The 15000-nt window shown below is 44.6% G+C and overlaps 1 protein-coding gene across 1 annotated transcript in view; it reads right to left on the bottom strand.

Annotated features, from left to right (window-relative positions):
• col5a3b (collagen, type V, alpha 3b) overlaps positions 1-15000 on the bottom strand; it is an 80232-nt gene that overhangs the window by 40755 nt on the left and 24477 nt on the right. Inside the window, exons 2-15 of the mRNA XM_076982864.1 lie at positions 13302-13469; positions 10958-11171; positions 10560-10722; positions 9486-9608; positions 6661-6774; positions 4449-4571; positions 4073-4120; positions 3562-3603; positions 3272-3334; positions 2485-2559; positions 1946-2029; positions 1715-1771; positions 576-629; positions 47-100 (exon numbers count right to left, since the gene is read on the bottom strand). Coding sequence (XP_076838979.1) covers positions 47-100; positions 576-629; positions 1715-1771; positions 1946-2029; positions 2485-2559; positions 3272-3334; positions 3562-3603; positions 4073-4120; positions 4449-4571; positions 6661-6774; positions 9486-9608; positions 10560-10722; positions 10958-11171; positions 13302-13469 — 1382 coding nt within the window. The remainder of the gene's footprint in view (positions 1-46; positions 101-575; positions 630-1714; positions 1772-1945; positions 2030-2484; positions 2560-3271; positions 3335-3561; positions 3604-4072; positions 4121-4448; positions 4572-6660; positions 6775-9485; positions 9609-10559; positions 10723-10957; positions 11172-13301; positions 13470-15000) is intronic.

Here is a 15000-nt window from a genome sequence, read left to right as displayed (position 1 = left end):
ATATATCAGTCCTGAGCAGGGTCATCAGTGGCTCTTCATTTTTTACCCTTTTCCCAGTTTTGCCGTTTGGCCCTGGAACCCCAGGCAACCCTCGGGGACCCTGAGGAGAATATCAGACACAGGTTATCAGATGTGGGTCATCTGACATAGGATCATCAGGCACAAGTTACCACACAGGTTATCTGACACAGGTTATCAGATGTGGATCATCAGACACGGATCATCTGACATAGTTTATCAGATGTGGGTCATCCGACATAGGTCATCCGACACGGATCATCAGACACAGTTTCTCAGATGTGGGTCATCCGACATAGGTCATCAGACATGGATCATCAGACACAAATCATCAGACATAGGTCATCAGACAAGCGTCATCAGACACATCACAGTTTCAATGTTTGCCATGTAGAACGGTTTTGCTGTTCATTTGAGATATATAGTAAAACTAAGAATGAAGCATGACAGTAAGACTTGATTTGATTGCTTCATACAAATAACTAGCATACAGACACATACAAACACTCATCATAGCTATATTGTAATGTAGCACAGCAAAAAACAGCGCCCCCTACCGCTGGCCCAGGAAAGCCGCTCTCTCCCTTTAGCCCTGTTGGCCCTGGGGCACCCTGGGGGATATCAGAAACATTCAAACACAAATGTAAACGTCTACATCATACATTTGTTCTAAACACTCTTAGGTAAATGAACTGTGATGGAGTCTGCTTCAAAGTGGTTCAGGTGATTCAGATTCGTTATGTGTTTCCCTGTCCCAGAATCATCTCTGCTGAATCACATAACCAGTGGCATATTTCAATGCCACTGGTGTATACACAGTGCTGGAAACTTTAAACCTTGGAGACCAGCAACAAAACATAGAAAATAATAATATAAACATATTTTCATAAATGAGGTGAAATAAAAAAAAATATATATATATATATATTCATATAGGACACTTTACATATTCATACTGGACACTTTACATATTCATATAGGACACTTTACATATTCATACTGGTCACTTTACATATTCATATAGGATACACAAATTCTGGGTTACTATAAGATGCTGTTCTACATTTCTCTATTTCAAACCAATCCAGTGCGTCTGCAGGACTGCTGTCCCTATGTGCTCCGTCTGGTGATATTTTAAGGGTTATATAATATAAATCTATTAGTAAAATGACAGGAAATCTGACCAATGAAATGTATGATTTTCAATAAAGGGGTGGGCCTACAGCAGAATGGCCCTTTTTAGTGAAACATCACCATCAGCTTAGCTTGCTGAGACAGGCCACTATAAGTGAGACAGACCCTGCGATGTCTGGGAATGCCGACAACCCTTTAGTGAAAATCTCACAGTAATTCAGTAGTTTATAATACAATAGTCACTCTAGTCTGAGCAATGCATTCTGTGCACTGCATAGTGTTTTAATGCATTTAAACACTAGAGGGCACTAATGCATATAGAAGAGCCAGTATAGAATAGCAGGACTGACATTATGGGCCCCACCTCTATAGGGTCCACTCTTTTTCCAGAGTTATCACACAGATTTCACTCACTTCTTCAGCTGATCTATGCAACAAGATAAATACTAAAGTTCCCCTCCATAGCCAGTGTTTAGAAAACTCTTACATTTCTGGATCTGTTTGGACCACAATACCAGAGAAAGTGAACAGTAACCAGTTTAAATGAACAGTAACCACTTACCAGTGGACCGGGTCGTCCAGTCAGTCCCAGTGGTCCTGGAGGTCCCTTCAGAGAGAGCTGGGAGGCAAAGATTCATGGTCATCACACTCTGTATACACTCTAATGTATGTTTAAGGTGTGTTGTTGAATACAGAAAGCTTTTCCATGTCATGCATCTGGAAGATTCCAGAAGGTTCTGGAATATTCCAGAAGGTTCTTGAAGATTCCAGAATGTTCGGGAAGGTTCCTTGCCTTGGTCTGCTTCAGGACAGCCTGTGCCTGAGCCTCCTGAGCAGAAATGACAGGTCCCAGACGAGCTTGTCCACCCCACTGGAACTAAAAGAGCAGTGAGACCAGACAACCACACAGTTTTTTAATTAGATCATATCACACCATAACCCAAGCTTTGGCCATTTAAATGTAACCCTATTTAATTAGTTCATATTCTCAAACCATAGATTTGGCAATTTAAACGTAATCCTATTTAATTAGTTCATATTCTCAAACTATAACCTTAGTTTAGCAATGAAAATGTTTATTTATTTGAACTGAAGTACATCAAACTGAACTGAGAGGGAGAAACTAACGCATCATTATTATAAAGGTTAGGTTGCCACCCAGTGGTATTAACTGTGTAGTGCCTATCCTTTCTATCTCAGTGTCTTTTGCACTCTCTCTCTCTCTCTCTCTCTCTCTCTCTCTCTTTCACACACACACACACACACACACACACACACACACACACACACACACACACACACACACACACACACACACACACACTCACACACCGGTAACATCAGCAAATTCCCTGGAGGTCCTGGTATACCATCAGTCCCTGCAAGTCCTGGCCGACCAGGAGGGCCCTAGGAAAGGAGAGAGAGAGAGAGAGACTTTGAGCTTTTAAAACTTTTATACACACATACAACTGACAAGTACAGTACAATTTCTACAGCCTCATGCAGCAGTCGCAAATCAAGTAAATGTGATAAATAGGATTGAAATGTCATCAGTAAATCAGCAGTACATGTACCTGTACACTGTGCACAACACGGTCCTCATACATACACACAAACACGGTCCTCATACATACACACAAACACGGTCCTCATACATACACACAAACACGGTCCTCATACATACACACAACACGGTCCTCATACATACACACAAACACGGTCCTCATACATACACACAAACACGGTCCTCATACATACACAAAACACAGTCCTCATACATACACACAAACACGGTCCTTATACATACACACAAACACGGTCCTCATACATACATACAAACAACTGTCTAACCCGCTAAGAATACAGGAGAGAGAGAGAAGCTTACAGAAAGAGAATTGATTTCTATCTTTTTTGTTTTTTTTCTCTTATTAAGAAAAATTCTTATTAGTTACTGAAATTAAAATTATAGTTTTGATTAGAATTAAATATTTTATTATGCATACCAGTGAGTTTTGTAAAAAGAACATATATGTATTGTATTACCTCAATGTATTACCCCAAATAAAATGTGAATGTGCGTGCGTGTGTGTGTGTGTGTGTGTGTGTGTGTGTGTGGTACCAGATCTCCTGGATCTCCGCTTGGTCCTGGGGGTCCCATTGGTCCAGACTCCCCAGGTGGACCCTGTGCACAGGAAATAAAACACACCATTTAACCACAAAGAAACACACACACACAATACCTAAAGATAAACACAGAAAACCTAAAATACACATGCACACCAGTACACATGTTGAGACAAGTGAATAGAGACACACCTGAGACACATGCATGAACACACACACACACACACACACACACACACACACACACACACACACACACACACAAGCTGAGGCAGAAGACATTACCTCAGGGCCTGGTAAACCATGGGGTCCCTCGATTAGCGTACCCTATATGAGAAACAAACACTTTACTTATGTGTTTTTGCCACATAAGCCAACATATTTAGACAAACATATATTACAAATAATGACTTTGAGGATGCTAAAATGTTATGATTTAGTTTGAAGGTTGTTGTTTGGTGTTTGCAGTCAGATGTTTGTTATAAAGACTGTTGTATGTTATAAGGTGTTGTTTGGTATTGTTGTTTGGTCTTTACAGTCAGATGAAGGTTATTTTTTGATCTATACAGTCAGGTGGGCAGGTCATTGTTGTTTGGTCTTTACAGTTAGGCGGTCGGGTCATTGCTGTTTGGTCTTTACAGTTAGGTGGTCAGGTTATTATGGTCAGGTGTTGGTCAGACTGTTTGGTCTTTACAGTCAGATGAAGGTTGTTGTTTGGTCTTCACAGTCAAATGAAGGTTGGTGATTAGTCTTCACAGTCAGATGATGGTTGGTGATTGGTCTTCAAAGAGCTCACCTCTCCTAAAACAGCAGGTTCTCCCTTCTGACCCTTCTCAGGTTGTGCCTGTTGACCCACAACAAAGACCACACACAACAGTGAGCCTCAGATGACAGACACACAGATGGACATATAGAGAGATAATAGGCTACACAGTGTATTTAATATTAAGTGTTATAAAAATATTAGCGAAGCACCAGGGATATCACAATATATGTCCATATGCAAATATACCCACGACTGTGACCAAATGCAGACACTACAGATAAGAGTTCTAAAGTTTTCATAAATGGTAATATCATTCATTCGTATTTAAATATATTATGAGGAACATCATAGGTAGTGAGGAATACAACTAGAATATACATAGGAATATATACTCTTCTTCCTCTACCTGTTCATTCCAAACTTCCTCTCCGTTTCGAGTTGCAGGTCCGTAACGATCGTCATACTCCTCATATGTTTCATACTCCTCATACTCCCGCACTGTTCCATTGTCAAACGCATCATACTCTACCTGAAGCAGAAAAGAATATAGCACACACTGAACACCTCACATCAACAGACCTGCTTCAGCTCACACACTGAACACCTCACATCAACAGACCTGCTTCAGCTCACACACACTGAACACCTCACATCAACAGACCTGCTTCAGCTCACACACTGAACACCTCACATCAACAGACCTGCTTCAGCTCACACACACTGAACACCTCATATCAACACACCTGCTTCAGTTCACACACACTGAACACCTCACATCAACAGACCTGCTTCAGCTCACACACACTGAACACCTCACATCAACAGACCTGCTTCAGCTCACACACTGAACACCTCACATCAACAGACCTGCTTCAGCTCACACACTGAACACCTCACATCAAGAGACCTGCTTCAGCTCACACATACTGAACACCTCACATCAACAGACCTGCTTTAGCTCACACACTGAACACCTCACATCAACAGACCTGCTTCAGCTCACACACTGAACACCTCACATCAACACACCTGCTTCCGCTCACACACACTGAACACCTCACATCAACATACCTGCTTCAGCTCACACACACTAAACACCTCACATCAACAGACCTGCTTCAGCTCACACACACTGAACACCTCACATCAACAGGCCTGCTTCAGCTCACACACACTGAACACCTCACATCAACAGACCTGCTTCAGCTCACACACACTGAACACCTCACATCAACAGACCTGCTTCAGCTCACACACACTGAACACCTCACAACAACAGACCTGCTTCAGCTCACACACACTGAACACCTCACATCAACAGACCTGCTTCAGCTCACACGCACTGAACACCTCACATCAACAGACCTGCTTCAGCTCACACACACTGAACACCTCACAACAACAGACCTGCTTCAGCTCACACACACTGAACACCTCACAACAACAGACCTGCTTCAGCTCACACACACTGAACACCTCACATCAACAGACCTGCTTCAGCTCACACACACTGAACACCTCACATCAACAGACCTGCTTCAGCTCACACACACTGATCACTGATTCGGCACAAACAACAAAAGTTCAATTAGTTTGTATTATTCTACTTGTATACATTATTGTAATACGATTACTTTGTTGTTATAAAAAAAAAAAAGTTGTTGTTCAACTTGCAATTTACAAAAGCACACATATGCACACCAGAGATGGGCACTCGAGTGAGAGACTTAAGTGGAAGTCGCACTAGTGGCTTACAAAAAGACTTCAGACTTGACTTGACTCAGACTCGTACAAAACAATAAGAATCAGTCCGTTATCCAGGTATGAGTTATAAATACTTTCTTTACGTGTTTAGATAAATACTTAAATATAGATAAATACTTTCTTTGTGTGTTTATTTTGACATTACTGCTTACTTTTGCACCTTTTCTCGTAACATATCAAAACATCGTTTATTGCGAGTGGGAAATCGGAGTGAAGAGGCAAATGTAAATAAAATGAGGTTGCCATGACTACAGCTGGAGTACTGTCTGTGGAGCCTTTGGCTATAGGGAGTTTAAATCCTTGGACAAAACCAAAGGACGCAACGTGTTAAGAATGTGGAAAACAAACCTAAAACACACCCGGACAGGTTTGTTTAGTTTACGTTAGACACTTGGCCGTCATTTAAGCTAGTGTAGTAACTCCAATTAGTGTAGTGGCCACTTGTAAACAAACATCAAAACAACCACCAACATTTTAAGTTAACTGTAAATAAACTGAAGTATTTTACTCGCCACAATTGTTGTTTTACAGGAATAATACGTAAAATGTGCAAAATTACATCATTTTTTGTGATATTTCACGTTATTTTTGCCAATAATGGCAGATAATGGGTGACGGCCGACAACAGGAGCAACAAGGTAACATATAAAGTTATTTTCCCACTCATGTTCCCAAGATTATCCTGGTATTGACTTGAGACTTGACTTGGACTTGCGTTTTGCGACATTTGAACATCTCTGATTCTCACACACACACACACACACACACACACACACACACACACACACACACACACACACACACACTCACACTCACACTCACACTCACACTCACACTCACACACACAGTTTCACCTCATATTCTGTGATGTTCAAGTCTGGGCTATCCGTGGAGAGGTCACTGTAAAGATCACTGTATAGGTCATCTTCATACTCCTCAACAACAGGCTTCCTGGGAATCTTCTGAACCTGCACACAATCATACACATTGTCACGGAAACACTCACCAAGGCAACACAAACATCCTGTCCAATAAATGTAAGAACATAGTAACTGTCACACTCCCTGACAACCTTGGGTGCTTTCACTCAGTAGATATTGTACTCTAGTCTTGTACACTCTAATCTTCCTAAATGTGTCCGGGACTCTGACACAGTCACAATCTTTAAATCTAGGTTGAAAACCCACTTATTTAGTCTAGCGTTTGATAATTAATATCCCCCTTAGATAAAGGTACAGATCCAGGGGTTCATAGACGAAGGGTTTTATGGTAGACTGGGGTACTGGTGCTGTCATCCTGTCACTGCTCGTGGTCACTCAAGTTTGTTGACAGTGCAGTGGACGGATGCCATTGTCTCAGAATGCCCCCAAGCCTATGTTACCTTCTGGTTCTGCCTTTTTTTAGCTAGGCTGTAATAATTTAACTTAGTGCCGGAGTTGCTGCCACACTCCAGAAATGTTTATAATTTTACCTGTCCTGTATATGTCCTCATACAGAGCTAATTTTCCCTGTTTCATTTCTCCACATGGCTGCCCGCCTGCTTGAGGAATAATGAGATGAGGAGAGACAAGCGATCCATCCTGGCCGGCCACCTCCTGCCTAACCGGATGCCTACACCATGATGGACATTATTACATATTTTTCGGTCTAAATTGACATTATTGCATCTTTTACATTCTGTCTACATTCTGTCTATATTGTTGTTGTTGTCATGGTGACCGGTGTCGGCCAGAGGAGGATGGGTTCCCCCCCTGAGTCTTGGTTCCTCTCAAGGTTTCTTCCTCATGCAAAAAACTAGGGAGTTTTTCCTTGCCACTGTCGCCTTTGGCTTGCTCACTGGGGGCTAGGACTCTGCACTTGTAAAGCTGCTTTGTGACAACAACTGTTGTAAAAAGCGCTATATAAATAAAATTTGATTGATTGATTGACTCTAATCTAGTACACTCAATCTAGTACATGGTAGTACACTCTCAGACTACATCTTCCAGAGTTCATTGCGCAGCTATGAATTCCACAACACCCTGATCCACCAATCAAAACCTCCCCGCTCCACCTCCCCTGATCATTGATTATTGATCATGAACACCTGTGTCTCGTGGAACTCATCTGCATATTCAGTCTAATCTCTGTGAAGAACTTCCACGACCTACCTGTGTGTACCAAGCGTTTCTACTCGGTGCAAACCTGTTGGGCTTCCCATGTCTGGACTCTGTTTCACCTCTTTTGGGTTGGTTCACTTCATAGCATTGTCCATTTTAGCTTTACAAGAAGGCCTGTCTCTTAAAATCTTTACAAGCAGGCCAGTCTCTTCAAATCTTTACAAGCAGGCCTGTCTTGTCAATTCCTTACAAGCAGTCCTGTATATTTGACTCTGTCTTAGCAATTCATACTATTTTTACTTCACTTTTCAATAATACTGCTGGTTTATTTACTTTGACTTTGGACAGTTCCCCGGCTAATAAAACCAGTGTTAAGTTTTTATCTGTGAGGGTTAAAACCAAATGAAAATGCAAAACAATTGATGTGTTTTAAGCATATTGTTTGTACACTAAATGACACTGATGTATGTAATAAGTTATTTTGTAATGATCACATGCATCAGTAGTTTTGTGAGAGCATCGTTGTGAGGAACACACAACAGCAGCAGATGAGCAGACAGGCCTGCAGGAACATGTGAGGAGTCCTGACGGAGCTCCGGGATCACTACACTTGGGCTATGGGGCTTAGATGATTCAAACTCATAAATCACAATACACTGCAGCAACAGGATATCTCCTTCTGGCAGATACATACACACACACACACATACACACGCGCACACACGCAAGAATGCACGTGCACACACGCACACACATAAATACATACAAACCAGCACATGTTGTTATAATGTCTGGCAGCTAACCAGATACAACATGTTTAATACTATGGTTTATCAGTGTCGAGACATAAAATGAGACATGAAAAAGAAAGGTTATAAAAATAACCACAATTAACCACAATTACCACATACAGGAGACATACACACTTTACTGGGACTTCTGAACAAATTCCACAGTAAAATGCAATGCTACCTGACCTTGAAAAGACAAAGACCATGTTGTGTGACGAGTAGGAAAGAGTTCGAAGAACTCACCACAAACGTGTGATGTGGTGTGATGGTGATGGTGGCATGATGGTTGTGTGATAGATAGCACAGTCATGGCCGGGCGGTTAGGGAACTGGTCATGTGACCGGAGGGTCGCAGGTTCGATTCCCAGACCTGAGGCCATGACTGAGGTGCTCCTGAGCAAGGCCCTTAACCCTCAATTGCTCACTTGGATAAAAATGTAAGTCGCTCTGGATAAGGACGTCTGCCAAATGCCGTAAATGTAAATGATAGTGATGGTAATGGTGGTGTGGTGGTGATGGTGATGTTGGTGTGGTGGTGGTGGTGGTGGTGTGATGGTAATGGTGGTGATTTTGATGTAATGTTGGTGTGGTGTGATGGTGAACATACAATATTTAATGCCCTAAACAGTTTTATACAGTTTCCTTTTTCCATATGTGCCACCTGTGTGTTCAGTAGAAATGTTCTATTTTCACTGCAGAGCAGATGCATTAATAAAGATTATCTATAATGTGGTGTGCTGCTTAAACAGGTACAGTAACAGGATACTTAAAGCCCTGTTGGCGGGGTTACCTCTTCTGGGTCCAGTGATAGGCTGCTGTAGGGAAGGGCGGAGTCACAGTCAGGAATGTAGTTCTGACAATAGTCTGCAGCAGCACTGGGGTCTGGCACTAGTAACAACTGCTGAATCTCTCCCTGGAACACACACACACATGCACACACACAAACACGCGCACACACACACGTGTTGAGATCACTGTGAACAGATCACTGTGAGCCTCTAATTTCTCTTAGCCAGAACACCCCACATCACCATAAGCCTACACTCTTCCACACGTGATATCTACAGTGACTGTAACACTGTATTCTACTGCCCACAGCCTCCTAACAATACCTCTGTTGGACCAGCAGGGGCACTAGACACCCTGCCTGAATTAGCATACTGTAAAGAATAAAGTCTGTAAGAGTGATGGATTTGCAGAAGGATCAATCTTCAGGCATTCCTCAATGAGTAAGTTTGTGCCAGTGTTAATGTTTCTGGCCCATGAACATAAACACTCGCAGACGTCTTTATGTAAACACTCAGACACCTGTATGTAAACACTCAGACACATGTATGTAAACACTCATAGACACCTGTATGTAAACACTCAGACACATGTATATAAACACTCATAGACACATGTATGTAAACACTCATAGACACCTGTATGTAAACACTCAGACACCTGTATGTAAACACTCAGACACCTGTATGTAAACACTCATAGACACCTGTATGTAAACACTCAGACACATGTATATAAACACTCAGACACATGTATGTAAACACTCAGACACATGTATGTAAACACTCAGACACATGTATGTAAACACTCATAGACACCTGTATGTAAACACTCAGACACAAGTATGTAAACACTTTTGTAACACCACCACAAATCCTTTTTGAGTTTGTGTAAACCTACCTACCTATATATCCAACAAACATAAAACCCTGCATGTAAACACAGAAAAGCTGATGCAAATGTTTGCAAATGTTCAATGAACAGACTTTCTAAAATGACATATAGCCCTTTTAAAGAAACACCCCTGCAAACACACACACCTCAAACACACACACACACACACATATCTAATACACACCTCAAACACTTCCTCGTCCAGCAGACGTCTCCCAAACACAGTGACTCCCTCAGTGCTGACTTTGGGGTCCTGACCTCTTGGAAGGTCAAGGGTCATGACCTTTTGACAGTCTAAGTAAAGTGTGGCCTTGTTACCTTCCACACTGTATGCCAATCTGTGCCATCTGCAAGGTCACAGGTGAAAGGTCAGATCTGTTAGTAACTTATTAAGCTAATTAACAATGCTGTAATAACACTATATATTCAACTCAACATTATTGTATCAAACATGCAGTAATCAGCAGCCTTGCAGACGTGTATTCTCAAATGTTCATTTATTATCATCCGTTAGAGGGAGGGAGAGACAGATGGAAATGGAAGGGGAGTTGGATGGAGAGAGAGAGACAGAGGGACACTCACTTGCCATCAGCCAGGTTCACCTTCTTGAAGACGGGGTAGAGGTCAGGTGAGGGCTGCCCGTCCTGGTCCTCGTAGAGGAGGACGGGGGAGCGGCCCAGCTCCAGGCCCAGCTGCTGAACCCCCTCAGGGTCGTACACCGACAGCAAGAAGCACTGAGCCCCACGCCGCGCACGCACCGTGGCCAGCAGGGAGAAATCCACCGGGAACTCTGAGTCTGGACACACACGCATACACACACACACACACACACACACACACACACACACACACACACACACACACACACACACACAAAACACATAGACACACACACACACAGACACACACACACACACACACAAAACACATAGACACACACACACACACACACACACACACACACACACACACACACACACACACACAAAACACATAGACACACACACACACAGACACACACACACACACACACACACAAAACACACAGACACACACACACACACACACACACACACACACACAAAACACATAGACACACACACACACAGACACACACACACACACACACAAAACACATAGACACACACACACACACGCATACACACACACACACACACACACACACACACACACACACAACACATAGACACACACACACACGCATACACACACACAGACACACACACACACACACACGCATACACACACACACACACACACACACACACACACACACACACACACACAAAACACATAGACACACACACACACGCATACACACACACAGACACAGACACACACAAAACACACAGACACACACACACACGCATACACACACACAGACACACACACACACAAAACACAGACACACACACACACAACACAGAGACACACACAGACACAGACACACACACACACACACACAAAACACATAGACACACACACACACACACAACACAGACACACACAGACAAAACACACACACACACGTGCACACACGCACACACACACACGTGCACACACGCACATACACATACACACAAGTGCACACGCACACACACACACACACAGAGACAAAACACATACACACGAGCACATACACATACACACAAGTGCACACGCGCACACACACACACACACACACACACACACACATGCACACACAAAAACACAAGCACATACACACACACGCAAGACACACACAGATACACACATACACACATCATGCAAAACACACACACACAAAAAGCACACAAATATGTATATGCACATGCACAGATGCAAGCAGTTTGTGATGGTCACCCAGTTCACACAAAATTTCTGTCTGTAGGATGTGTGTAGGATGTGTGTAGGATGTGTGTAGGGTGTGTGTAGGGTGTGTGCAGGGTGCGTGTAGGATGTGTGGGATGTGTGTAGGATGTGTGCAGGGTGTGTGTAGGATGTGTACAGGGTGTGTAGGATGTGTGCAGGGTGTGTAGGATGTGTGCAGGGTGTGTGTAGGGTGTGTGTAGGGTGTGTGCAGGGTGCGTGTAGGATGTGTGCAGTGTGCGTGTAGGATGTGTGTAGGGTGTGTGTAGGATGTGTGTAGGGTGTGTAGGGTGTGTGTAGGGTGCGTGTAGGATGTGTGCAGGGTGTGTAGGATGTGTGCAGGGTGTGTGTAGGATGTGTGTAGGGTGTGTAGGGTGTGTGTAGGGTGCGTGTAGGGTGTGTGCAGGGTGCGTGTAGGATGTGTGCAGTGTGCGTGTAGGATGTGTGTAGGGTGTGTAGGGTGCGTGTAGGATGTGTGCAGGGTGTCTGTAGGGTGTGTGTAGGATGTGTGGGATGTGTGTAGGGTGTGTGTAGGGTGTGTGTAGGATGTGTGCAGGGTGCGTGTAGGATGTGTGCAGGGTGTGTAGGATGTGTGTAGGGTGTGTGTAGGATGTGAGTAGGATGTGTGTAGGGTGTGTGTAGGGTGTGTGTGTAGGGTGTGTGTAGGGTGTGTGTGTGTAGGGTGTGTGTGTAGGGTGTGTGTAGGGTGTGTGTGTAGGGTGTGTGTAGGGTGTGTGTAGGGTGTGTGTAGGGTGTGTGTGTAGGGTGTGTGTGTAGGGTGTGTGTGTAGGGTGTGTGTAGGGTGTGTGTGTAGGGTGTGTGTAGGGTGTGTGTAGGGTGTGTGTGTAGGGTGTGTGTGTAGGGTGTGTGTGTAGGATGTGTGTAGGGTGTGTGTGTAGGGTGTGTGTAGGATGTGTGTAGGGTGTGTGTAGGGTGTGTGTAGGGTGTGTGTGTAGGGTGTGTGTGTAGGGTGTGTGTAGGGTGTGTGTAGGGTGTGTGTGTAGGGTGTGTGTGTAGGGTGTGTGTAGGATGTGTGCAGGATGTGTGCAGGACATACCAGGTAAAAGCTGTTTAGTTGGAATACTGATTTGTATCTTCTTTTCAATTTTATAAGCAAGATCCACTTCCTCCATGCCACGCCTATTGGTACAAAGCCCTGCCTCTAATGACACGCCCTCCATTGTGTCTGATAGGTCCAAAATCTTCAGTACATCAATGTGATTGGCTGGAAGAAGGAAAGGGCAGTGAACATACAAACTTTCACGTTGTAAGTGTGAAACACTGGAGCAGGATATGTGGGCTGTTTGGAAAGATTAAGATACATTAAAAGTGTCCATTAAAAGTGTCCATTAAAAGTGCCCAATAGACTGTTGCCCAGATGTCCAGGATGAACATAAACATCTAACAAAAGGGACAAAACACCAGCAAATCAAACATGCTAGGCTGAGCTGTACGTGAGCTCTGGAATTACAATGCATTGTCCCCTCATAGCCCCGCCCCTCCTTCATCTGGGCCCCTCATAGCCCCGCCCCTCCTTCATCTGGGCCCCTCATAGCCCCTCCCACACTTATCCTTGCACTGAGAGGACTCATCACCTGACTGACATGTGGTTGTTAAACATGCTATTACAGCACACAGTGAGAATTTGAAACATCTGACATCAAGACGGACGTGTGTGGAGAACAGATCCTAACCAGTTGCCAGCTCTGCGCCCGTACTCTACAGAAGGACATGAACCACACTGGCTCCCCACAGAGAGGAGAACGTGTGCTCACTGCAGGGTTGGGAGATGAAGATCCTGGGAGATCATAGATTAATGTACACTGATTAAATATAATGAAAGAAAGCACTGGCTAAGGAGGAGCAACAGAGAAATAGAATCAGGGAGAAAGATGGGAGAGTGGAGGAAAGTGGAGGCAAGAGAAAGAGAGGGGGAGAGAGACCATAGTGAGGAGGGAGAGAGAGACCATAGTGAGGAGGGAGAGAGACCATAGTGAGGAGGGAGAGAGAGACCATAGTGAGGAGGGAGAGAGACCATAGTGAGGAGGGGGGAAAAGGGTGTTAGTGAGGAGGTGAATGAGGGGTGTTAGTGAGGAGGTGAATGAGGGGTGTTAGTGAGGAGGGGAGGGGGGTGTTAGTGAAGAGGGGAGAGGAGGTGTTAGTGAGGAGGGGAGACGGGGGTGTTAGTGAGGAGGGGAGAGGGGGTGTTAGTGAGGAGGGGAGAGGGGGTGTTAGTGAGGAGGGGAGAGGGGGTGTTAGTGAAGAGGGGAGAGGGGGTGTTAGTGAGGAGGGGAGGGGGGTGTTAGTGAGGAGGGGAGAGGGGGTGTTAGTGAGGAGGGGAGGGGGGTGTTAGTGAGGAGGGGAGAGGGGGTGTTAGTGAGGAGGGGAGGGGGGTGTTAGTGAGGAGGGGAGAGGGGGTGTTAGTGAGGAGGGGAGACGGGGTGTTAGTGAGGAGGGGAGGGGGGTGTTAGTGAGGAGGGGAGGGGGGTGTTAGTGAGGAGGGGAGGGGGGGTGTTAGTGAAGAGGGGAGACGGGGGTGTTAGTGAGGAGGGGAGAGGGGGTGTTAGTGAGGAGGGGAGGGGGGTGTTAGTGAGGAGGGGAGAGGGGGTGTTAGTGAGGAGGGGAGGGGGGTGTTAGTGAAGAGGGGAGAGGGGGTGTTAGTGAGGAGGGGAGAGGGGGTGTTAGGGAGGAGGTTGAGGGGTAATTGCAGGGCAAGTCTGTGCAGGCTGCACACATCTTCACACCTGCCCATTCTC

Source organism: Brachyhypopomus gauderio, chromosome 20 (genome assembly GCF_052324685.1).
Source record: "Brachyhypopomus gauderio isolate BG-103 chromosome 20, BGAUD_0.2, whole genome shotgun sequence".
Classification (NCBI taxonomy): Eukaryota; Metazoa; Chordata; class Actinopteri; order Gymnotiformes; family Hypopomidae; genus Brachyhypopomus; species Brachyhypopomus gauderio.
Note: the sequence above shows the minus strand (reverse complement) of the source record. Positions and strands in the feature narration are given on the sequence as shown.